The sequence below is a fragment of the Dipodomys merriami genome, unplaced genomic scaffold, assembly GCF_024711535.1.
Source record: "Dipodomys merriami isolate MVZ:Mamm:240054 unplaced genomic scaffold, mDipMer1.0.p SCAF_33, whole genome shotgun sequence".
Lineage (NCBI taxonomy): Eukaryota > Metazoa > Chordata > Mammalia > Rodentia > Heteromyidae > Dipodomys > Dipodomys merriami.
Window position 1 is genome coordinate 8,198,483 of NW_027204826.1, and position 24,034 is coordinate 8,222,516.

Below are 24,034 nucleotides of genomic sequence, written 5' to 3' on the forward strand. Positions count from 1 at the left end.
CTTTTTTCCAGTCCTGGGGCTTGAACTCAGGGCCTGGACACTGTCTAAGCTTCATTTGCTCCAGGCTAGCACTCTACCACTTGAGCTACAGCGCCACTTCCAGCTTTTTCTGTGTATGTGGTACTGAGGAATCGAACCCAGGGCTTTATGCATGCTAGGCAAGCACTCTACCACTGAGCCACCTTCTCAGCCCTTTACGTTTTTCAATATGTTGGAACTAAACTAACAGGTCAACTAAAGCAAAAGAAGAGGACTCTCCCATTTAAAGCAAAAAGATCTCAAGCAGGTCAGCCAGTTTCTTCACGAAGTTAACCATTTCCCCTAAAATGACTACTAAAAGCCATCTTTTTGTTTAAACATATCCAACACTCTTTAAAGATTTTGTTCCAATTGCTCCATAAACTTCCATAAACTTACCATTTTCCCTAAGACGGCTAATAAATAAGAACAGTCTTTCGTTTAAAATAGCCAATACTTTTTCTTTCCTGCGGGGGGGGGGGGAAACACAAAGAATAGCATCATTTAAAATAAGCCTAATTAAAAAAAGATTTTATTTTTCAGAATTAATTCCTTTGTATTTGGGTTTGGCTTTTCCTCCCTCCTTCCTTCTTCCTCCCTCCCAGCCCCGCCCCCCTTCTTTGCTATGCAAATACTCTGCCACGGACTACATCTTCTACCTGTTTTCCAGCATTTTGTCATGGCAAGTACAAAAAGCTGGTGGGAATGGCAGAAGGGAAAAGAGGGCCAGAAAGTGTGTCCTTGAATATGCCCTCTGGTGGTGCCTGCACAGTGCCCCCTGGTGGTGGTCCTGAGTGACAGTAGAAACCAGCTCATCTGGAGAGATGGCTTTTCAGCCAGCAGAGTTGGCAGTGCTGGCTGCATTTCCTATTGAGGTTTTCATGTCTTTTGTATGTCTTTCCCCCCCTAGTTTTCACCACTGGTTGGCAGCTCAGCATTCCCCCCCTAGCCACCCCCCGCCACGGGACAGACTATTCCATGCTGTCTCGGAAGGGCTAGCAATAGAACCTGGAGACCATTGGGAGCCGCAGTGCCTCTTTTGCAGTGGGAAATCCATGTAGATAAAAGGAGAAACAGGCTTGGAGCATGTGTGGCCTGCCTGTAGTCTCATCCTGGGATTCTACAGGCGCTCGGTGGCCCTGAGACTTGTAGTCGTAATCATGTAGATTGCTATTTAACTAGCATGCATCTCTTTCTGGCTTTGTTTTTGTGGTGATAGAAAATAGCTGTCGGGTGCCATGCAATTGACCATCAGTGGTCAGCCTTCATTTCCCTCGTCTTTTGTTCAAAATCTATGTCTTGGATGGGGTAGCTCGCAGTACTTGGTGTTTAAATTCAGTAGCTTATTTTTCTTTTCTAGTTGGCTAATCTACTGGTCATTCTCAACTCCTAGATTTCTTCTTTGTTTGTTTGTTGTTGTTGCTCATCCTGGGACTTGAACTCAGAGCCTGGGCACTCTGTGAGCCTCTTTGTGCTTGAGGCTGTTGCGCTACCACTTGAAGCCACAGTGCCATTTCCAACCTTTTCTGAATAGTTTATTGGACAGAAGAGTCTCACAGACTTTCCTGCCTAGGCTGGCTTCAAACCATGATCCTCATATCTTAGCCTCCTGAGTATTTAGAATTACAGGTGTGAGCCACTGGCACCCAACTTTCAATTACTAGATTAAACAACAACAACAACAACAAAAAACCCCTCATATATTGTAGTTTTCAAATCTGCAAATTTGCTCTGGGTTTTTTTTATTTTTTATTATTTTTTGGGGGGGCGGTCCAGTCATGGGGCCTGAACTCTGAGCCTGGGCGCTGTCCCTCAGCTCTTCAGCTCAAGGCTAGTGCTCTACCTCTTGAGCCACAGCGCCACTTCTGGATTTTTTTTTGCTTATGTGGTGCTGAGGAATCAAACCCAGGGCCTCAGGCATGCAAGGCAAGCACTCTACCACTGAGCTACCTTCTCAGCCCCCCATGAGACTCTTATCTCCAGTGAACCACCAGAAAACTCGAAGTGGCGCTGTGGCTCAAAGTAGTAAAGCACTAGCCTTGAGATGAAGAGCTCAGGGACAGCACCCAGGCCCAGAGTTCAAACCCCATGTCTAGACCCCCCCACACACAAATATATATATATAAAAAAAACAAAAAGGAAGTAGGGCAGGTATAGCACTCACCTTGCCCCACAAAAGAGGATCATTGTCCTTTAGTTTCTGCTGTTTGAAAAACTATTTTTTAAAATGCATTTCTTAGCTGAGTGCTGGTGGCTTATGCCTATAATCCTAGCTACTCAGGAGCCTGAGGTCTGAGGATAGAGGTTCAGAGTCAGCCTGGGCAGGAAAATCTAGAAGACTCTTATCTCTAATTAACCATCTAAAAGTTGGAAATGAAGATGTGACTCAAATCATAGAGCATCAGTCTTGAGCAAAAAAGCTGAAGTACAGTGCCCAGGTCCTGAGTTCAAGCCCTAGTAGTGGCACAAAAAAAAAAAAAAAAGAAAGAAAGAATGTTTCTTTTTTATTTTGTGGAGGTGGATAAATCCTCCACTCTTAATTCCATCTTAACAGTGAAGCCATGCTTTGTGTGTTTTGCAAAAATCCAAAACAAAAAAATTACCAATAGGATGTGTGGCTGCTTTTTCATGGCCTAGAGAGAATAATCCAGCAATGTTTCAAAATAGTATATTCCCCTGTGTTAAAACACACACACACACACACACACACACACACACACACACAAATACAGCCTGTTTTAATTTAAACTGGAACAAAATGAGTATTTCCCCCCCTCTGTGTTTAAAGCAGGTTTGATCATAGATCAATTAAAGAACTTTGATATCACGAGTACAAACAGATTCTCACCGCCGCAGGAACAAATGTAAGTGTTCCTGGAAAAGGCTTCGTGGCTGAGTGGAGGGAGGGCCTTGTTATTTTCCCCCTACTTTGAATGAAAAAGGAAACTTATTTGTTTTGATAGCAGTTTTACCTCCAAGAGGTTGTGTGGCCTGTGTGGCCCTGAACACTTACCCTCGCTTACAAAGCAGAAACAAACAGAGCCTTGCCCTGGACTTGATAGCCAAGCCTCACAAGGGAGAATGGAATCCAGGTTCCTGACTTGTTCTTTTTAAGTGTGATGGATACCTTGGGCTTCACCGAAGAGTCAGAAACTAAGGGAGCAGTTGAGAGAGAGAGAAAGACAAAACCAGAGGCACTTAAAAACCCAGCCGGGTGCTGATGGCTCAGGCCTGTCATCCTAGCTACTCAGGAGGCTGAGATTAGAGGTTCATGGTTTGAAGCCAGTCCGAGGAAGGAAAGTCCGTGAGATTCTTACCTCCAATGAACCACCAGGTAACCGGAAGTGGCGCTGTGGCTCAAAGTGGTAGGGTGATGGCCTTGAATGAAAGAGCTCAGGGACAGCGTCAGGCGCTGAGTTCAAGTTCCACGATCAACAGAAAAAGAACCTCCCCGCGCCCCCCCCCCCTTTTTTTCTGTTTTAACTCCGGGCTTTTTTGTGTTGTAGAGGGTGCAACCCAGACCGCAGTGGTCAGCTGCTGTTATAAAATGTTCCTTGTGTGCTGATCTGGTTCACTGGAGCCACACAGAAACACATGGCGTGGGGGGCAGGGGGATCCTGGAAGCGTGTTGAGGGAGAATCCTATCAATGCTACATTGCCAGGGCTATGGCACTTGGTCTGCTCACAGCTCCTAGGAGCGTGCCTCAGTTTACTCTGGCCCCTGAGGCAGATCTCTGTGGTTGCCCTCCATCAGGCAGACATACCCAGACCTAGCCTTGACCCAGCCCATTCTCCTGGTTGCTTAGATCTCAGTCTCCTAAGAAGCTTGGATTACAGGCGTGAGCTGCTGTGGGTGTCAGGGCTGCTTCAGAACCTGGCTAGCCCTTGCGTCTTGGTGTTTGCTTCCAGTGCTGTGCTTGCTCTGTTTTCAGAGCAGAATATAAACATCTCTTGTTGACTTGGTGCCTATTATGGGAAGGTATGAGAAAAATGCATAACTTGGACTTATGATCTGAGCTTATATGGCTGTTGTTTTCTTTGGCTCGTTTTCACCAATGTGTACTCTTAACACGTGCAAGAGAGCCCGTATATCCGGAGTAGTGCTATGCTTTCAAAGCAAACAACATGGCCAGCACTGGTAGCTCACACCTGTAATCCTAGCTCCTCAGGAAGCTGAGATCTGCAGATTGCAGTTAGAGGCAGCCCCATGCCAGAAAGTTCCTGATGCTCATCTCCAGTTAACCAGCCCAAAGCTGAAGCTTGGCTCAATGTAGAACATTAGCCTTCGTGTATGTGTGTGTGGAGGGGGAAAGCTAATGGACAGCACCTAGACCCTGAGTTCATGTCCCATAAACACTCATTTTCCCTAGGACATCCTCAGATTGAAAGCAACTGTAGAACACTCAGGTATGAGCATGGGGCTGGAGCACACAGGGCAAGTGCTAAGTGGTGAGGGCACCCCAGACTTTAGTCAGGGTGGGAGGGTCTCCTGAGCTGCCCTGTCTGGGGGCGCCCCCACCCCCAGAACTCTTCTGTCAGTAGCAGCTGTGTGATGCCATAGCCAGGACTCTGAGAATCTTCTGGTGTGCGTGAGCAAGAGAATGATCCTCAGATCTCAGCCTCCTGTGTAGCTAGGATTACAGACGTGAGCCACCAGCACCTGGCGGCCTCTCTCTCTTACTTAGCTCTTACTGGAGCTTTGTACTCACGGCTAGCGCTCTACCACGTGAGCCACAGCACCACTTCCGGCTTTTTCTGTGTATGTGGTGCTGAGGAATCGAACCCAGGGCCACATGCATGCAAGGCAAGCGCTCTACCACTGAGCCACCTTCCCAGCCCCATAAATAAGAATCTTTCAGATTTGTCTCACAGATTGTTTTTCCTGCCCAAACTGGCATGCAATTGTGATCTTCAGATCTCATCTTCCTGAGTAACTAAGGGTTACAGATGTAAGCCATCGGCGCCTGTCAACGTTTTTTGTTTGTTAGTCACAGGGCTTGAACTCCAGTTCCTGGGTGCTGTCTCTCGGCTCCTTTTTCTCCAAGCCACCTTGAGCCACAGCACCAGTTTTCTGGTGATTCATTGGAGATGAGTCTCCTGGGTTTTCCTGCCCGGGCTTGGCTTTGAACCACGATCCTCAGATCTCAGCCTCCTGAGTAGCTGGGATTATAGGCGTGAGCCACCAGCACCCCGTGTTCTTGGCATCAGATCAGCCTGAACCCTTGCTTTGGGAATGAACGTAGTCATGTGTCAGTTGGAGTGGACAAAATCCCATGCATTTTGTCCCATTTCTGCTCTGGTCCAAGAAGAAAAAGCCTCCAGCATGGACAGTTCCCAAATCATCTTGGCTCCTAGTGACACATCGCTGACTTAATACAGCCAAAGAATGTAAAGGGTTTTTCTAGTGAACAGAGATGGCTTTGTAAGTTGTGTTGAACCCGAGGAGGCCACGTGCTCCCCCTCTTGCAGAACACATGTCCTGTGTCTGAGTCCAGGAGCGTGGATGCCATCGATGCCTTTGGAAATGCAGGGAGATGTCTGGCTTCCTACCTGACTGCTACCAGGTAGCTGTGCGTCCAGTCAGCAGAGGGACGCTTGCAGACTATGGCTTCCAAGGCTCATAAGGGCATTTTCTTTTTTTTGGTCAGTCATGGGGCTTGAACTTGGTGCCTAGGCGCTGTCCCTGAGCTCTTTGGCTCAAGGCTAGTGCTCTACCAATTGAGCCACAGCTCCACTTCTGGTTTTCCCTAGCGTCTCACTGGAGATAGGAGTCTCACAGACTTTCCTTCTCCAGTCTGGCTTTGAACTGCAGGATCTCAGCATCCTAGGATTGATTACAGGCGGGAGTCACCAGCACTTGCCTTAATATCGGAGATTCTCATCTCATTTTGTGCCAGTAGTGTAGAGTGAAGCCAGAGACAGCCCCTGAAGTTGTAAATGAAATTGTGTCCATGTGCTTTAGTGAGCTGGAAGGTAGGGTTTCCTTAAAACCAAGCTTATTAGACTGAACAATTTTACCTCCATTTTCTTTTATGGTGCCAGTCCTAGGGTTTAGGATTACAGGTGTGAGCCATTACCTTACACTGTGATCATCATTATTCTATTATTATTATTATTGCTATTATTATTATGTGTGTGTGTGTGTGTGTGTGTGTGTGTGTGTGTGTATGTGTGTGTGTGTGTGTGTGTGTATATGTGCCAACCTTGGCTTGCACTCAGGTCCTGGCCTCTGGCTATGAGCTTCTTTTGCTCAAGGCTAGCGCTCTACCACCTGAGCCTTTGGGCTTTTTCTGAGTAGTTCCTTGGAGATAAGGATCTCATTGACTTGACTTCCCCCCGGCAGTTCTCAATTCTCAGCCTCTTGAGAAGCCCAGATTTACCACGAGCCACCAGCGCCGGGCTGTGATTCCCTATTATTACCAACATGATACTATCTCCATGCCTGGAGGAATTCATCTCTAGACTGCCAGCAGATTCTGGCTTGAAAACTTGCAATTAAAAAAACAAACAAAAAATCACCAGGACTGCGTTCATCGCTGGCCCTGGTCGGGGTGAGATGTGTTTGTCAAGAACAGCTGTGTCCTTCAGGAGACTAAACAGTCTGGATGTGAAATGTGTGCCAGGGGTGATGGAGGGGGCCGTGGGGGAGACAGATGCATGCTGGGAATGTCTGGAGAGAGGACCCTCTCTGTCTCTGTGGGTGTGCCGCTGGACCTTACCACTTCCAGAAACTCAGAGAGAACGGTGTTTGCATGCACGCATCGCTGTGACTGTGTCTCCAGCCGTGTGCATTCACTTAGTACCTGCCCACTATGTTGGCCGTCTGAGGTTGGGCACCCTGGAGGCCTGTGCTCACTTTCCGACTGTCTGGATCCCAGGGATCCAGGATACCCTGCCCTCCCCTTGTCGCTGCCCCGTGTTTCTGCTGATTCTGCAGTCTCTCAGACCAAGTTCATTCTGATCTACCATCTCACTCCTGGTTGGGATTCCCGGTGTGTGCCACTATACCTGGCTTATTAGTTGAGATGAGGTCTTGCTAACATTTTGCACAGACAGACTTTGAGCCACCACCTTCCCCATCTCCAGAGCATTTTTGTCACCCCCTGGAAGTAAAGCAGTCACTCTGGTTTTGGCCTGCTGCCCACAGCAGCTACTAATCTACATTCTTATCTGGTAAGATTTTGTGACATGTGGGCTGTTCACATAAATGGAGTTAAGCAATATTTAGTTTTTTGCTTATTTTTTAAAATTTCATTATGGAAACTTTCAATAGATGCAAAAGTCAAGAGAATGGTTATATGGCCTTTCCTGAACTTCAGCTGTGTTAAAGCTCGTGTCAGAGCTGGGCGCCGGGGCTCACGCCCATCATCCTTGCTACTCAAGAAGGCTGAGATCTGAGGATCAGGGTTCAAAGCCCACCTGGGCAGGAAAGTCGCCCTGAGCCTCTTATCTCCAATGAACCACCAGAAAACCAAAGTGGAACTGTGGCTCAAAGTAGTAGAGCGCTAGCCTTGAGCAAAAGCAGCTCATGAATAGCACCCAGGCCTTGAGTTCAATCGCCAGGACGTGGGGTGTATGGTGTGTGTGTGTGTGTGTGTGTCTGTGTGTGTGTGTGTGTCTGTGTGTGTGTGTCTGTGTGTCTGTGTGTATGAAGGCTTTTATCAGTCCTGTTGACTGAAGTCTCTTTACCAGGGAAGAGAAGAAATACGTGAACCGATTCTGGAAAGAAATCCACGTGGGAGACTTCGTGCGGCTCCGCTGCAATGAGATCATCCCGGCGGACATCCTGCTGCTGTCCTCCAGCGACCCGGACGGCCTGTGCCACATCGAGACTGCCAATCTGGACGGCGAGACCAACCTCAAGAGGCGGCAGGTGGTCCGCGGCTTCTCAGAGCTCGTAAGGGACTGGCTGTTCACCTTTTCTTTTCCTTTTTGCCAGTCCTAGTGCTGGAACTCAGGGCCTGGGCACTGTCCCCTGAGCCTCTCTGTGCTCAAGGCTAACGCTCTACCACTTGAACCACAGCGCCACTTCCGGCTTTTTCTGTGTATGTGGTGCTGAGGAATCGAACCCAGGACCTCATGCATGCGAGGCAAAGCACTCGACCACTGAGCCACCTTCCCAGCCTCCACCAGTATTTGCCAAGCCATCGCGCTAGCTCACCCCCATTCACAGCAGCATTCGCAGAAGCAATGGCTCGTTTCTCAGTGGGCCGATGAGGAACAACTTTCTCCTCAAGGGAGCTTCTAAATTCCACCACAGGTCTTCCCTGGCTGAATTCTACCTCAGGCCATTTGCACAGGAGGTCAGGAGGCACACACACTACACACCAGTGAGCTAGAATTTCCAGCTCCCTAAGGGTTCCTCCCCTTGTGTCTTAATCCCATCTGCATCTCTGCCTTGGATGCATGGTGCATTTCCCCCCCCACATCAGGTGTAATTAAAGTAGCACCAGTTCTCAGAGACTACAGAGGAGCTGGGAAGAAAAGGGGCTGCCCTGCGCCTCCTCCTGACCTTCATCCTGGCCTAGATTCCTTGTCTGATTCATGCCTTGGGGTCAAACTACCAACCTGTATTAGGCTGGGACCGCTGGTGGCTCACGCCCTTAATCCCGGCTACTCAGGAGGCTGGAGATCTGAGGGTCACAATTCCAAGCCTGCGGCTGCAGGGAAGTCTATGAGACTCTTCTCTCGAACTAAATCACCAGAAAGTCAGATTGTGGAGCCGCTGGGGCTCAAGTGGTAAGAGCTGTAGCCTTGAGTGAGAAAGTTCAGGAACAACAGCGCCCAGGCCCTGAGCTCAAAGCCCCAGGAACTGGAACAACCCCAAAAATAGGCCGTTCCAGGAAGTGAGTCCCTGCATTTACAGGGGTGACATCATGTTGTGGCCTGGTGACGTCACGAGGAAGGCACTTGTTTTCTGCCTCTTCCTTGAGCTCTTTCTGCAGAGGGCTCTCCCGAAGCCTTTTACCCAGAATCCACTGGGCTCCACTGGGGCGACTTCAGCTGTTTTCTATATTAAGGCTCTTGAAGCTGTGTGCTGGTGGTATTCTGAGAAAAGCGTTAAGGTGGTTTGGGTACGAGCATCCCTGCCGGTACAGTGCCCCACCACGGGTTTGCCCTCCATGGCTGTCACAAGCACAGGCCCCTTGACTTAGTTCCAAAAGTCCAGGCTGAGCTGTGCACCCTGTGCTGTCTGGAGTTTCTGGACCTGACGTCAGCCCATGTGTAAGTGGGTCCCTTTCCAACAAGCCTTTGTATTATTGCGCTCTCTCATGGAGCAGTTGTGGTGGTGGGAGGAGGGAAGGTAGGGAAAAATCAAAGGAGGAGGCAACAATTCTCTTTCTACATTGCCACCACAAACCACCGTTTCCTAACTTCTCCTTTGAGAGACCTTCTGCTGGACCTATGTTTGTGGCGCTGTCTCCAAACGTAATATAAATCACAGCAGACGCAGAAATTAGGAGTGAGCTAGGTCTGGTGGGGGCTCACCTATCATCCTAGAAGGCAGAAATATGAAGTCAGTTCTGAGCAATGTAGAAAGAACACACACACACACACACACACACACACACACACACACACACACACACACACACACACACACACACACACACACACACACACAATTTGGCTAGATGGAGAGAGCTTATTCTAGATCCAAAGAACCCCATGAACAAGTTGGTTAGTCCTCTTCTCCCCAGAGGTCCTGTGATTGATTGACTTCCTCCATTTGGTAACAAATGTGGGGCCCCTAGCTAGAACACCCAGACTTATCTCTGCACTGCTGGCCATCTGGGGAGTAATTCAGCCTCACTTGGGCTTCTCTGGGCCAGCCTCAGTCTCCCAGAACCTGAAGCTTTTGCCTCTTGTCTCAGCAACAAGTGGATGGACTGAGTGAATTGCTCCTGGCAGTTGAAGGGGTACAGGTCTCTGTTCTCCTGACGTCACAAGGAGTTAGGAGGTGGCGGTGGTAGGATGCATGGGCTGTGGAAGGTGCTGCAAGAACTTTCTGTGCAAAGCTGGAGGGAACTCTCTGTGGGGTCCATTCTCAAGAATAGCTTCCTTAAAGCCAGGCACTGGTGGCCCATACCTGTAACCCTAACTACTCCGGAGGCTGAGATCTGAGGATCGTGGTTAGAAGCCAGCCCTGGGGCAAGATACGTCAGTGAGACTCCTAGGTCTAATTAACTGGCCAAGAGCGAGAAGTAGAGGTTTGGCTCAAGCGATCAGAGTGCCAGCCTTAAGCAGAAATAAGACAAGTAAGATTGTGAGGCACTGAGTTCAAGTCCCAGTACTGGAATGCGCGTGCGTGTGTGCACACATGTGCACGCGCGTCTCACACACACACAACTTCCTTATTCATATCTTCTGATCTTCAGCTTCTGACTTCAACCGTATCTGAAAACATCCCCACCCACTTACTCCCCATACAATAACTAGCACTTGGCAGTTCAGTGGCCCTTTGTATAAACAAGTCCTTTGTGGGTGGGATGTTTAAAATCCCAGGATGGCTGCCAACCAAGACACCCTCCTGATAGAGCCCTCCACAGAGATTTGAGGCTACACGGTGGCACACTGAAATAATTCTGTCTTTAAAAGTTAGCATCTTAGCAACATCAGACTCACATTATTGCTTGCTTGCTTGCTTGCTTGCTTCCTTCCTTCCTTTCTTCCCCTCCCTCCCTTTTTCTTTCTTTCTATCAATGTCTAAAAACATGCTTTCTGGTACTTGAATTCTTAGTTTATACATTATTATTCTGAAATTTGTGAACCACCACCTCCTGTAAAATAAAGGCAGTAAATCTCCAACAACTAAAAAATACCCCAAAAACAAAAATCAAGCTTATGATGACATCATTATAGTATCACGATCATTTGAGTGATTCTGTTAGTTAAGTGAGGTCTTGTAAAATACACTTTGCTACTCTCAGAAGATCTGGGCAGTGATTTGTGTCAACTCAAAGAAATACTTTATCTGCATGATTAATGGGCCACAGGACAGGGTGGGTTCTAAGACTACTTCGGCAGGATGGGAAGGAAGTTGAATCTCGTTATGAATGATAGTGAATTTTGGCATTAATGAACCACCTGGGTATGGCCTTCAGAGGCCAATCAGCACAGAAATGGTGTAGGATTTAGTCAGGGAAAGGAAAAGGAAAGGCTGGTGGGTGGGAAGATGAGTGTGTGTGTGTGTGTGTGTGTGTGTGTGTGTGTGTGTGTGTGTGTGTGTGTGTAGAGAGAGAGAGAGAGAGAGAGAGAGAGAGAGAGAGAGAGTAGGAGGGAGGAAGGGAGGGAGGGAGGGAGGGGGGATAAGATATGCTGGGGATGGAATCCAAGGCCTCCCTTGAGAGCTTTTTTTATTTTTTTAAGAAAAGAAACCAGGAGAAAGGAGTAGATGAATGAAGAGGAGAAATGGGTGTAGAGTAAGTCAAGAATTCAATGTAGCCAGGTACTGGTGGCTCACACTTGTAATCCTAGCTACTCAGGAGGCTGAGATCTGAGAATCATGGTTCAAAGCCAGCCCAAGCAGGAAAGTCCATGAGACTCTTATCTCTAATAAACCACTAGAAAACCAGAAGTGGCACTGTGGCTCAAGCAGTAGAGCGCTCGCCTTGAGCTGAAGAGCACAAGGGCAGCACCCAAGCCCAGAGTTCAAGCCCCACAACTGACAAAAAAATATAAAAGAATTCAGTGTATAGCCTACACATTGAGAAAGGTTGAGGGAAAGGTTGGCTTGGGAAGGATGGGTAAAAATGTGAGTGACATGGATTGTGTTCATCAACTGCTGTTAAATGGCAACGCCTTTGTACATCTCTTTAAAGATTAAAAAAAATAGTAATACTCTAAAACAAAAAGAGTTGGCAGAACACTTGCACAAATGCAAGGCTTTTAGTACAAACCCCAGGATTACAGGAAGCAAACAAACAAACAAAAACACAACAAGGGCTGGGAAGGTGGCTCAGTGGTAGAGCACTTGCCTTGCATGCCTGAGGCCCTGAGTTCGATACCTCAACACCACATAAGCAGAAAAAGCCGGAAGTGGCGCTGTGGCTCCAGTGGTAGAGCACTAGCCTTGAGTACAAGCTCTGTCACCTCCCTGGGTGTCTCCAGCAGCAGGCATGCCACCCTGACCTGAAGTCACATCCGGTCAGTCCCCTGTGTGGACTGTTCCTTTTTATTCACTCAAGGCCGGTGCTCTAGCACGTGAGCCACAGTTCTACTTCCAGCCTTTTGTTGGTTCGTTGGAAGTAAGAGTCTCAGCTCTGTCTCCTTGGGTTGGCTTTGAACTGCCATTTTTATTAGCTCTCAGCCTCCTGAGTTGCTAGGCCTAGGCTGCCAGTGCCCGGCCAAGACTTATTTGTTGCAAAGTATTATGCATTCACCAGATGCTTGTGAACCGTATAGGAGGCTTGGTGAACCGCTGTTTTAGATGCTGCTTTGGTCCCAGCTGGGAGCATCTTTTCCCCTCTGTTACTCACACCGCTCTGTCTGAATGAGCATGTGAGGTAGAAGTTGAAGGGGTACGGGAGGGCTTGGCCTAGGCCAGAAAGCAGAAGCAGAGCTGGGCGACCTCTGGTGGGCATTGGCATTGAAGAGGAGGAGGGTGGGGCTTCCCAGTAGAACCTAATCCCAGAAGCCCCATTCTGGTTGGGAAAGAGCTATCTATGGAGGTGACATCTGTGTGAGTTGAGTGACTGAGTAAAGTATGTTCCCTTGGTTTGCCTTTTGGGGGGATCTGGTTGGATTCTTGCTTTTGTTTTTGGGTTGGTTATAGGGCTTGAACTCAGGACCTGGGCACTGTCTCTGCACACTTTAGCTCCAGGCAAGCATGCTATCACTTGAGTCACAGCACCACTTCCAGCTTTTTCTGGTGCTGAGGAATCAAACCCAGGGCCTCAGGCATGCAAGGCAAACACTCTACCACTGAGCCACCTTCCCAGCCCCCCTGGTTGGATTCTTACACACACCCCGGGCTGCACATCCAGCTCTGCTTGGAGCAGCCATTGCAGGCTTGTCAGAAGAACTCTCCCCCAGTAACTCCTCCCAGGCAGGTGTGGATGCGTGTGCTCACGTGTGTGTGCATGTAGGTGCCACATCAGGGCGAACAAAACATGAAACAGTTATGCGGGGGGCAGTTAAGAAGCATGAGGTGGAAAAGGATTTACCTAGTATCTGGATCTGCTCAATTCTAGCTAAGTGACCTGGCTTCCTGTGTGGACATGACAGGAAGTTTCTAGTATTGGGGTAGGTTGAGGAAAAGCAGCTTTATTCATTAAAGAGTGACCACACAGAATTCAGAGAACACACTGTCTCTTTCTGCCTCTCTCTTTGTCTCTCTTTTTCTGTCTACTTTCAGTGTGTCTTTTTCTCTTTCTCTACTGTTAGCATGTTTGTCTCTTCCTGTCTGTGTGTCTGTTTTTGTCTGTCTTCCTCTTGGTGTCTCTGTCTCTGTGTGTATCTCTCCCTCCTTTTAGTGTCTTTGCCTCTCAGTGTCTTTCTTCCTCTTTTTCTCTGTCTTTATCTCTGTCTCTTTCTTACACATGTACACACACAGACACACACACACAACAGTAACCACCACCACTGTGTGCTTAGCATCATCTGATGCTCTGGGTTTCATTCCAGAGCAGAGTAAGCTAAACCAGAGCATCTCATTGGACTCTTTAGAAGTCTTTAGGTGAAAAGGAAACCACAGTGCTTTTTCACCTGAAATGACTTTTCAGCCATCCTACCTGCCATTGGCTGAAACCCCAGTGCTTTCGTGTACATGGTTAAGAAAATCAACTTCAAAGGCGTGCAGATCGAGGTTTGTTTTGGACGGAACTTCAAATAGTTGGTTTGGCCATCCGGCCTTTATCAAGTGTTTCAGAGCGTTGATTATCAGGCAGGAAGTCCTTTGAGGGCAGATTTGGGGGTGACGCCCCCACACCATCAAGGCCCCAGTGGGCCTGCGCCCTTCGCAGGAATTTGTTATGTGTTGCTAGAGTCAAAGGAGAGGAAAGTTCTTTTGATGCATGCATAGGTCGTCCGAAGCCGAGGTCAGCCTGCTGGGTCTCCAAGTAGCCAGGATAGAAGGTTCTGGGAGGTGATGGCTGCCTTCTGAGAGGAAGCCCTGCCTTTTCTGGGTGTTCAGAAGACAATACCCCCCCCTACACACACACATACACACTCCACAGAAGACACAACCCAGGGAACTGGAATGGGAGCAGCAGCTCACTCACCTGTGTTAGCTTTCCATGAATATAACAGGTAACGAGGGTCACAAGCTTAGGAGATGGAAAGGTTTATTAGGTTTCCAAGTTCTGGAGTTGGTTGGGCCTGTTGACTGTGGCCCATCATGGCGGGAAATGTGAGGCTGAGTCAAAACCACTCACCTTGTGACCCGGAAGCAAAAGAGAAAAGAGGGAGGGGCTGTAGTCCCACAGTTTCTGCCCCGTCCCCCCTCCAATGACTTCACTTTCTTCCCTTAGGCCCAACCTCTTAAGATTCCATCACTTCCCAACTGAGCCATGATGGAGACAAGGCCTTTGCTTTGTGGACTTAACCTTGGAGGGGAGGTTTAAGGTCCAAATTGCGGCACCTGTTGGTGCTCCCTGCCCCAGGTAACGGAGCTAAACTTCATTCAGTGATGTGCCTGGCCCTCTTCTGAACGTTCATATCCGTTACTCCATTGAAGTCTCCTGATCGCCGTGACCTAGATGCTGTGATTCTCACATCACAGAGGAGCTTATATCAACCAGTGGAGTGACATGGGCTGGTTTGAGGCAGACAGTGGGCTCCATGTCTGATGCGCATGCCCACTCACAACTTCCCTTTATAGAGCACTCACGCTCCACTTCTGGATTTTGAGATAAAGAGTCTCACAGATTTGCCTGCCTGGGCTGGCTTTGAACCTCGATCCTCCGATCTCAGCCTCCTGAGTAGCTAGGGTTGACAGGCATGATTCGCTGGCACCTGGACTAATGAGACTCTCTGAAATCCTTGGTTCCTGAAGATACTATTAGGGGATCTGTCTTCTCTGTCTTCACAGCCGTAGGGCTGGCACTCTGGTGCACACCTCCAGCCTTTTGCAGATTATTTTTTTAGATAGGGTCTCACTTTTTATGTCTGGACTATCCTGGAACCATAACTCTCCTGTCTATACTTCCTGTGTGACTGGGATTACAGATGTGTACCACTATGTCCGGCTTATTGGTTGAGATGGAAGTCTTTTAGCCTAGGCTAGCCTTAAACTTCTCAATCGCTGGGATTGTCCAAGTAGCTGGGATTTTAGGCATGCGCCACCACACCTGGCTCTTGTTTCTGGTTGTAGTCTGGAGTACTCTGTACAAGGGGGTCTAGATCCTGAGAGGCCCAGTGGCCTTCCTCCTCCTCTTCCTCCTCCTCCACTTCTCCTTTTCACCTTCTTTTCCCTCTCCCTTTATTTCCCTCTCCCCTCTTCTTCCTCCTCCTTCCTCCTTTTTTCTTCTTCTTTCTCCTCCTCCTCTTCCTTCTTTTTCCTCCTCCCCCTTCCTCCCTCTTTCTCTCTTCCCTTCTTCTATTCCTCATCTTCCATTTTTCCTCCTCTTTGCCTCCTCCCTCTCCCTTCCCCTCCCTCTCCCTCTTCTTCTCCCTCCCTCTCCCCCTTCCTCCTCCTATCTTCTCCTTCCTTCATTTCTTTTTCTTCCTTTCTTTTTCTTCTCATCTTCTTCCCCTCCTTCTCCTTCTTCTTTCTCCTCCTCCTCCTCTGCCTTTCTCCTCCTTTCCCTCTTCCCTCCCTCTCCTCCCCCTCATCTTTCTTCTTCCCCTCCCATGTTCCCTCCCTCTACCTTTCCTCCTCCTCCTCCTCTTCCTCCTCCTCCTCCTCCTCTTCCTCTTCCTCCTCTTTCTTTTAAACATTCAGAGAAGGGCCCTAAAGAGGAGTCCCCAAGTGGTTATTTGTAAATCATATCACAAACCCAGCCCTGGTGCTCCAGAGCTGGTTCCCATAGCTCTCTGCCCCCGCCCGCTGGTCTTTGCCCATCTACCCAGGTCTCTTTTCAGAGAGAGAGAGAACTGCACCCAGGACCTGGCCTGGCCACAGCTGTACCCTGCTGCAGCCCTGCCCCGTTCCCTGGGCAGTGTGGTCCATGTGGATGCACGGGTGTGTCGCATTCCTGCAGTCTCTGTCCGCACAGTCAGCCCAACTCGGCAGCTCCGGCTGCCAGACTGCTGTGCCAAATTGCATCTCTGACCTTGGCATTCTCTGGCTCACAAGCTACCCAAAGAGATGAAGCAGCACTTCGGGCCCCAGGGTGAAGGGGAAGGATGCCACCAGCCCAGCACAGGCAGACGTGATTTGGTCACTGTCCACAGATTGTACTGCAGTGCACTGTGCAGCCAGACGGCCTTAGCTAACCTAAGTGCCGATGCTAAGAAACCAAGTGAATGAGCATGCGCACTTGTCTGTGCACGGCAGTGTATACACACACAGTGTATATGGGCCCCATGGATATAGGGACCACTTAATTTTTATGGATGCTGGTCCTGGGGCTTGAACTGGGGACCTAGGTGCTGTCCCTAGGCTTTTTAATTTTTTTCTAAAGGCTAACACTCTACCACTTGAGCCACAGCTCCACTTCTGGCTTTTTTGGTGGCTAATTGGAGACAACAGTCTCAGAGATCTTTTCCTACCCAGGCTGGCTTTTGAACTGAGATCCTCAGCTCTCAGTCTCTTGGGTAGCTAGGATTACAGGAGGTGTGAACCCCCTGTACTGGGCTCAAAGTCTCCCCCTGCCCCCTCAGGCTGGACTCCTGATCTTCCTGTGTAGCTGAGATGATAGATCTGTGCCACCACACCCAGCCATGGGTTGAGATAGGGTCCCTTGAACCGTGACCATCCTGATGGTCTGCCTCTTGAGTCACTATGATGGCAGGTGTGAGCCGCCAGCACCTTGATCCACAGGTGTGATTTTAATTTTAAAGCTGCTTTATTTATATCGCTTATGAATGGATCCAAGTGGGAGGAGCTTATAGCTGATTGATTTTAAATTGAATGAAGGAGTTCTTTTTGTCCCAGCCTTTATTTCCTCCAAGCTTATGTTAGCTGGGGGTGCTCCACCATCAGTGCCTTGCTGTGTGCCGCGCACCTCAGCCCGTGTTCTACCCAACCTCCCCAAATAAAGATGAAGGACCGACACATGGAGCAGCAGCGATTAACCAGGGCGCGCCTCAGGTTGACTGCGTTTATCTGGTATCTGGGGATAAAGGCTTTGTTTCAACACAGCTCTGACACGTGGGGATCCAGGGTTCTCCTGGGTATTGTGGACATTCCCAGCCTCCAGACCCAGGAGTCCTAATACATTTTTCTTCCTTAGATAAACTACTCACTGTCCGTATGTTGTTTGGTCAGTAGAAGATAGGCTAAGCCAGCTCCCAGTATGCAAGACTGTGCTTCGCTGCTCTGGGTAGTGAGTGGCTGCGTGGGTATCCAGGGACCAGATGTTCTGCAGATGTTCTGATGGGCGGGAGATGGGGCAGAGGGGCGTGGGGGCCAGGCAAACTGAGCTGTGGATGATGGGACAGTTCAGAAGGAGGAGAGCGAGGGAGTGAGGTCTTCCGTGCTGGGCAGGACATGAGGAGAATTTCTGCCAGGAGAGGAAGAAGGGTAAGGCGATGGTGACTGGATCCTGGCACTCTCCTGTCTTCTAGAATGAGTCAGATTCACCAAAACAAGCAAGCAAGCAGATGTGAAAATAATGAGCTGCAATTAAAAGGACACCCAATCTGCTAAAAATAACCAATTTTTGAGAATTCTGCGGGCCAAGCCACTCAGGCTTTGTGGAAGCGAAGGCCTGGCGCTTGGCAGGTTAATTATGCTCCGCAGTGAGCCGCATGCAGGTGGAGAAGCCATTGTATTCTTAAAATAATAAATATCCCCTTTCTGGGAGACAAAAGAGCTCAGATCGGATCACAGTGTAGTTCCTGAAGAACAGGCAGTTCATTCGTGTTCGGTGGTTCTGTTAAAACCTCTCTTACAAAATACAAAGCTAAGGAAAGTTAAGGTGTCGTGAAAACAAAGAGAACACGGTTAGTCATCACTTGAAAATTCAGCTTGCCTCATTTTGGGGAGGAAGGGAGATGGGGGCTGGTACTGAGACTTGATCTCAGTCCCTAGTACCCTGCTTTGGCTTTCTTGTTTACGATGATGCTCTACCACTTGGAATCATTACCTTGAATCCTACTTTTTGGTTGCCAGTTGGAGATGTAATCTCGTGGGTTTTTGTGTCCAAGCTGGCTTCAAACTATGATCCTCCTCCTGAATAACTAAGATTACAGGCATGAGTTACCAACACACCTAACTTTACCATTCTTCTTTCTTCTTTCTGTTTTCTTCTTTCTTCTCTTCCTACTCTTCCTCCTCCCTTCTTCTTCTTCTTTTTCTTTTTGTGCCTTTCCTGGAACTTGAACTCAGGGCCCTGCGCATTGTCTCTGAGTTTTTGTGCTCAAGGCTTACCCCCCTACCAGCTCCACCATTAGAGCCACTGCCCAACCTCCAGCTTTTATGGTAGTTAATTGGAAATGAGTGTCTTGCAGACTTTGCGGCCCAGGCTGGTTTTGAACCATGATCCTCAGTTCTCAGCTTCCTAAATAGCTAGGATTATAAGCATGAGCCACCAGTGCCCAGCCTTTCATTTTTTAACCAGCTTTCTTTTTGAGATGTGGTTGGTACACAGTAAAGGGCATATAATTAAAGTGTCCAGTTTTATAATTAAAGTGTCCAATCAAATGGATGAGTTCATCTGTCCCCCCCTAAAAAAGTCTGTAATCTATCTCTCCAGCCCCTTCCTGAATTCCCCCCCCCAACAAAAACCATTGATCTTCTTTTAGTCATTCTAGATTATTTTGGACTTCTTAGAGATTTGTGTAAATAGAATCATATGGTATGTAAATTTTTGTTCTGTCTTCTTTCTCCTCAGTACAAATATTTTCAGATTCATCTAAGTTTTATATGTAAACACTTGCCTATTTCTTTTTTATTGCTAGTACTATTTGCTTGTTTAGCTGTGCCTCAAGCTATATATCTTGTCAATAAATTAATCTGTTGAGATGTAGGGTTTTGTGGGACCAAGGAGTTTCATTTCAGTTAGACAAAGGAAATAGCCAAAGCCTCAGATCCTATAGTATATGTTTAACTTTCTAAGAAGTTGCCAGATTTATAGCTAACAGTTTCAAGTTTTCCAAAGTGGCTGCACCCTTTCATTTTTTTATTTCCACCAGCAGTGAGGGAGTTCTGTTCTCCTTCTGCTCAGTAGGGCCCTGCATAGTGGTGGGTAAAATAGATATATAACATAACATTTTGCTAGCTTCTCATTTCAAATGTACAATTTAGTGTACATTTCCCACTACACACAATATTGTGTAATGATCATTATCATTTTCTTCCTCCAAACTTAGTATCTTCTCAAACAGAAAACTCTGGAAACAGCAGTAATTGTCCATTTCACCATTCTCCAGTCTCTCATAACTTCTTTCAGTCTCTATTTATTTATTCTAGGTATTTCGTGTTAAAGAGTAGGAGACAATACTGTTAACATTTTTCCTATTTCACTTAGCACAGTGTGTTCAAGGTGTTGCCATGATGCAGCATGTCAGACCTCTGTTGCTTTTTGTAGCTGAAGAATATTCCATTACAGGTGGATACTGCATTTTATTTATCTGTTGATGGACATTAGGGTGGTTTGTACCTTTTTGGTTATTGTGAAATTGATGTACAGGCATCGTGTGTGTGTGTGTGTGTGTGTGTGTGTGTGTGTGTGTGTGTGTGTGTGTGTGTGTGTGTGTGTGTGTATGCACGCAAATACTGCTTGAACTCAAGGCCTGAGTCACTTCCAGTTTTCTGGTGGTTAACTGGAGATAAGAGTCTCATGGACTTTTCTGCTTGGGCTGGCTTTGAACTATGGTCCTCAGTCAGCCTCCTGAGTAGCTAGGATTATAGGCATGAGCCACCAGCCAGCCCCTGGTTGACAAGTCTCTTGTATAAAAATCCAATTACTGAGCTAGTCTGGTTGTGATTTAAATTCACATGTCTGCTGCAGTTCTGTTCTGCAGCGGAGTGTAAGAAGTTCTTGAGCCAAGCTCCTCATTTTATACCCGAATTTTCTCAGTCATACTGTAGCCTAATTTTCTCCTAAAACTTACAAGATGGCCATTTTCAGCTTGAGGCCCTCCCTCCTCACCCTCTCTTTTCATGATTAGACACCTCTCAAGCTCCAGTTTTTCTCCACTGCTCCAGGGACAGAGCCCTTTTCTATCAATCCCGTGTGCCCATTGATCTGTAAGATATGGTGTGTGTGTGGGTCACATCCTATAGACCATCTTGGCTGGCCCTGTGGCTCCCGCCTGTCATGGCAGAAGAGGCTCCAGGTGGCCTGGGGCTGTGGAGCAGACAGACTGATCCATCCCCCGGCTATGCCGAGTAGCCCAGCCTCACCCCTGCAGACATGCTTCATGCAGCAGAATCATGTTGGACTAAGTCCAGATTCTTTGGAGTGGGCCATTGTGAAGAGCAGAGCTCTCAATGCTTGTGTCCAATGCACAGCCAGTCTTGATGCCTTCATACCTATTTGATCAAAGAAAATAGAGGGGGGGGAGAGGAGTCTGTTAACTGGCCTACCATGCTCATGGAGCACGAATTGTTTTGGCCCAAGAGGAAAAAAGAAAGATGTTTGATTGGAAGGAGGCGGTGGGAATTCAGGCTCAAACCCAACCCTCTGAGCCTTTGGATTTGGGCACCTTGTAAATGAAAGCTTGGAGGCCTTTTTTTTTTTTAAGCTGTGAAGTAACCAAGAGATAGAGGAACAAAGGATGCCAAGGCAACAAGAGAGGTCAGATATCAAGAGAGAAAAGCTGGCTTTCTGCTCTCAAACAAAGCCAAGACCACTTGATCTCTAATACTTGGGTTTATGACAAGAAAATTTGCAGTTCCAGGGTAGAAGTGGGGATAAAGTAGAATGTCAGACACCCCTTGGTGCGTTTATCCAAGAACTGGCAGAGATATTGAAGTGGCCGGAAGCCACTGTGGTGCGGACATGATGGAGTCACTCTTGAGGATGGACTATGAAGATCCTGAAATCAGCATCCCTGTTGCCATGGAGACAGTGAGCCATCTGGAAGGGACCTATCACACACACACACACACACACAGATCCTGTCACGAGTTGGGCTGTCTGCTTCATCCATCCACTGCCCTGTCAACCTGCTTATGCACAACTACGTGTAGAATTACCAAGGGCAACTAGATGATTGCTATTGTTGATTAAATTGTAATTTCAGGGGGACTGAAATCACTAGGAATGCTGAACCTAGGAAGCTGATTGGAAGAACAGTGACTTTGGTGTTTCTTCATCTGCTTGATACATTCTGCTCCCATCAAAACAATATGGGTGGTTTCGTTAGGACATTTGTTTATTGAACACACAGGATGGAGAGGTCAATGCCAGGGATCAGACGGGTATCTCTTTGTTTCTTCCAGCTTATGAATTGGAGATGTGGACATGGAATATGAGTGTAAATAAGTTCTTGCATTTACTTACTCCTTTGGTATAGACCAACTTTTTTTTTGGCCAGTCCTGGAGCTTGAACTCAGGGTATAGGTGCTGTCCTTGGGCTTGTTCACGCAAGGCTAGTGCTCTATCACTTTGAACTCAGCTCTGTTTCTGGTTTTCTGGTGGTTCGTTGGAGATGAGAGTCTCATGGTCTTCCCTGCCGGGGCTGGCTTCAAACTACAATCCTTAGATCTCAGCCTTTTCAACACCTAGGATTATAAGCTTGAGCCACTGGCACCTGGCTTAGACCAGTTTTGAAGTGAAAACTAAACCACAGATGTGTGTTTTCTCATGGTACCAGAGGCAAAAGTCCAAGTTGAAAGCAGCAGCATCTTCTCCCTGGGTCTCATAGCCAAGCCCCTGGATGTGTCTGTGTCCTGTTCTCTGCTCATAAGACACCAATTCTGTTGAGATAGCACTCACCTATTCCATATTGCTTCTATGAATGACCTGTCTCTGAATATGGACCTCTTTTGAGGTACTAGGTTAGGACTTGAATATTTGATTTGGATGGGGACCTATTTAGCTCATAGTAGTTTCTAGAAATCCTCCTTGTCTCCCCCTCCAGTTGCAAAGGAAAGCAGGCATCAGTGCCTTGGGCATACACAGCTCTCAATGTATATGATTATGACAATATTACTCTGCAGCTCTGAATTCCCAGAGACAGACTGCCCAACTGTTTCTGAACCATGTACAGTACATTTTTTTCTTAAGAGAGAAAGAATAATAAACAGAGACAGAATATTTTAAGTCCTGTTTTTTCTCATCTGCCAAGAATAATTGTGTTCTCCGGAGTCCACTGGCTTCTCAGCCATCTTGTACCCTGTATCTATCTTCTGGCTTCAAGAAAATTCACAAAGCTTTAAATAAACAAGGGGCTCTGATACATAGCCTTGCTCTGTAAATAGACAGTCCTTTCAGCCCAAGGAGGAGGGTGCAGAAACTTCCAGAAGAACCTTTTGAAAGTAGCATTCTTGGGGACTGGGAAGGTGGCTCAGTGGTAGAGTGCTTGCCTTGCATGCATGAGGCCCTGGGTTCAATCCCTCAGCACCACATAAGCAAAAAGAAAAAAGCCGGAAGTGGTGCTGTGGCTCAAGTGGTGGAGCGCTAGCCTTGAGCTGAAGAGCTGAGGGACAGCGCCCAGGCCCAGAGTTCAGGCCCCACAACTGGACCCCCCCACAAAAAAAAAATAAAAAAGAAAGTAGCATTCTTTGGGACAGGGCTATCGTTCAGTGGTAGAACATTTGCTTAGCATTCATGAGACCCTGGATTTGATCTCAGGTGCTACAAAATAAACTTGAAAAGAATAGCATTTTAATCTCAATTATTATCTCTAAGTCCTTTCATTATACTTGATGCATTGCGAACTAGGAGAGATTTGAGAACATATCTTGACAGCTTTGTTTTTGTGTAGGTTGTGGTGGTAGAATAGGGATTTTAAAACTTCAGTGTATATCCTCCAAAATGAAGAAAAGTGAGGGGACCGGGTAGATTGGAACTGGAGAGATAGATGAGAATGTGGAAAGGGGTGATAGGGATCAAGACACATTTCATTCATAAACTTTCATAAACTGCTTTGTTGAATGCCACCTCCTTTGTATAAGTACTTCAAGACATTTTTTTTTTTTTTTGCCAGTTCTGGAGTTTGAACTCAGGGCGTGAGCACTGTCCCTGAGCTTCTTTTGCTCAAGGCAAAAGAGCCACAGCGCCACTTCTGGCTTTTTCTGTTTATGTGGTACTAAGGAATCAAACCCAGGGTTGCAAGTATGTGAGGCTAGCTCTCTACCACTAAGCTATATTCCCAGCCCTAAAGACAAATTTTGAAACTTAAAAAAAAAAAGAATTTCCTAGAATGGTGTTAACAGTGTTTATGAACTTTCATGATCTAGCTCCCATACTTTTTTTCCCCTATGACGTATATGCGTGAAAAAGTTCACTTTTTTTGACCGTCATGGGGCTTGAACTCAGGACCTGGAAGCTGTACCTTCAGCTCAAGGCTAGTGTTGTACTATTTGAGCCACAACACCACTTCTGGTTTTCTGGTGGTTTATTGGAGATAAGAGTCTCACACACTTTCCTGCCTGGTCTGACTTTGAACTGTGATCCTCAGATCTCAGCCTTCTGAGTAGTGAGGATTACAGGCGTGGAACATTGTTGGTCAGCTCGGTTCAGTGTTTGACCATTGAAAGTTAGAATGGCAGTCTGTGGGCTGATTGAAAGAAAATCCTTTAGCCAAGCACTGGCGGCTCAAGCTTGTAATCCTAGCTACTCAGGAGGCTGAGATCTGAGGATTGAGGTTCGAAGCCAGCCTGGGCAGGAAAGGCTATGAGACCCTTATCTCCAATTAATCACAGACAAAGCCAGAAGTTCAGCTATGGCTCTAGTGGTAGAGTGCTAGCCTTGAGCAAAGGAGCTCAGGGAGAGCACCCAGGCCCTGAGTTCAAGCCCCA

At 47.4% G+C, this 24,034-nt stretch overlaps 1 protein-coding gene across 2 annotated transcripts in view; it reads left to right on the top strand.

The window, feature by feature from the left end:
* Positions 1–24,034, top strand: part of Atp10a (ATPase phospholipid transporting 10A (putative)) — an 89,517-nt gene that overhangs the window by 20,105 nt on the left and 45,378 nt on the right. The window contains exon 2 of one of the 2 annotated variants that reach the window (XM_070043072.1): positions 7,711–7,915. In XM_070043072.1, the coding sequence (XP_069899173.1) occupies positions 7,711–7,915 (205 nt within the window). The remainder of the gene's footprint in view (positions 1–7,710; positions 7,916–24,034) is intronic. The other variant, XM_070043073.1, reaches the window with a different exon arrangement.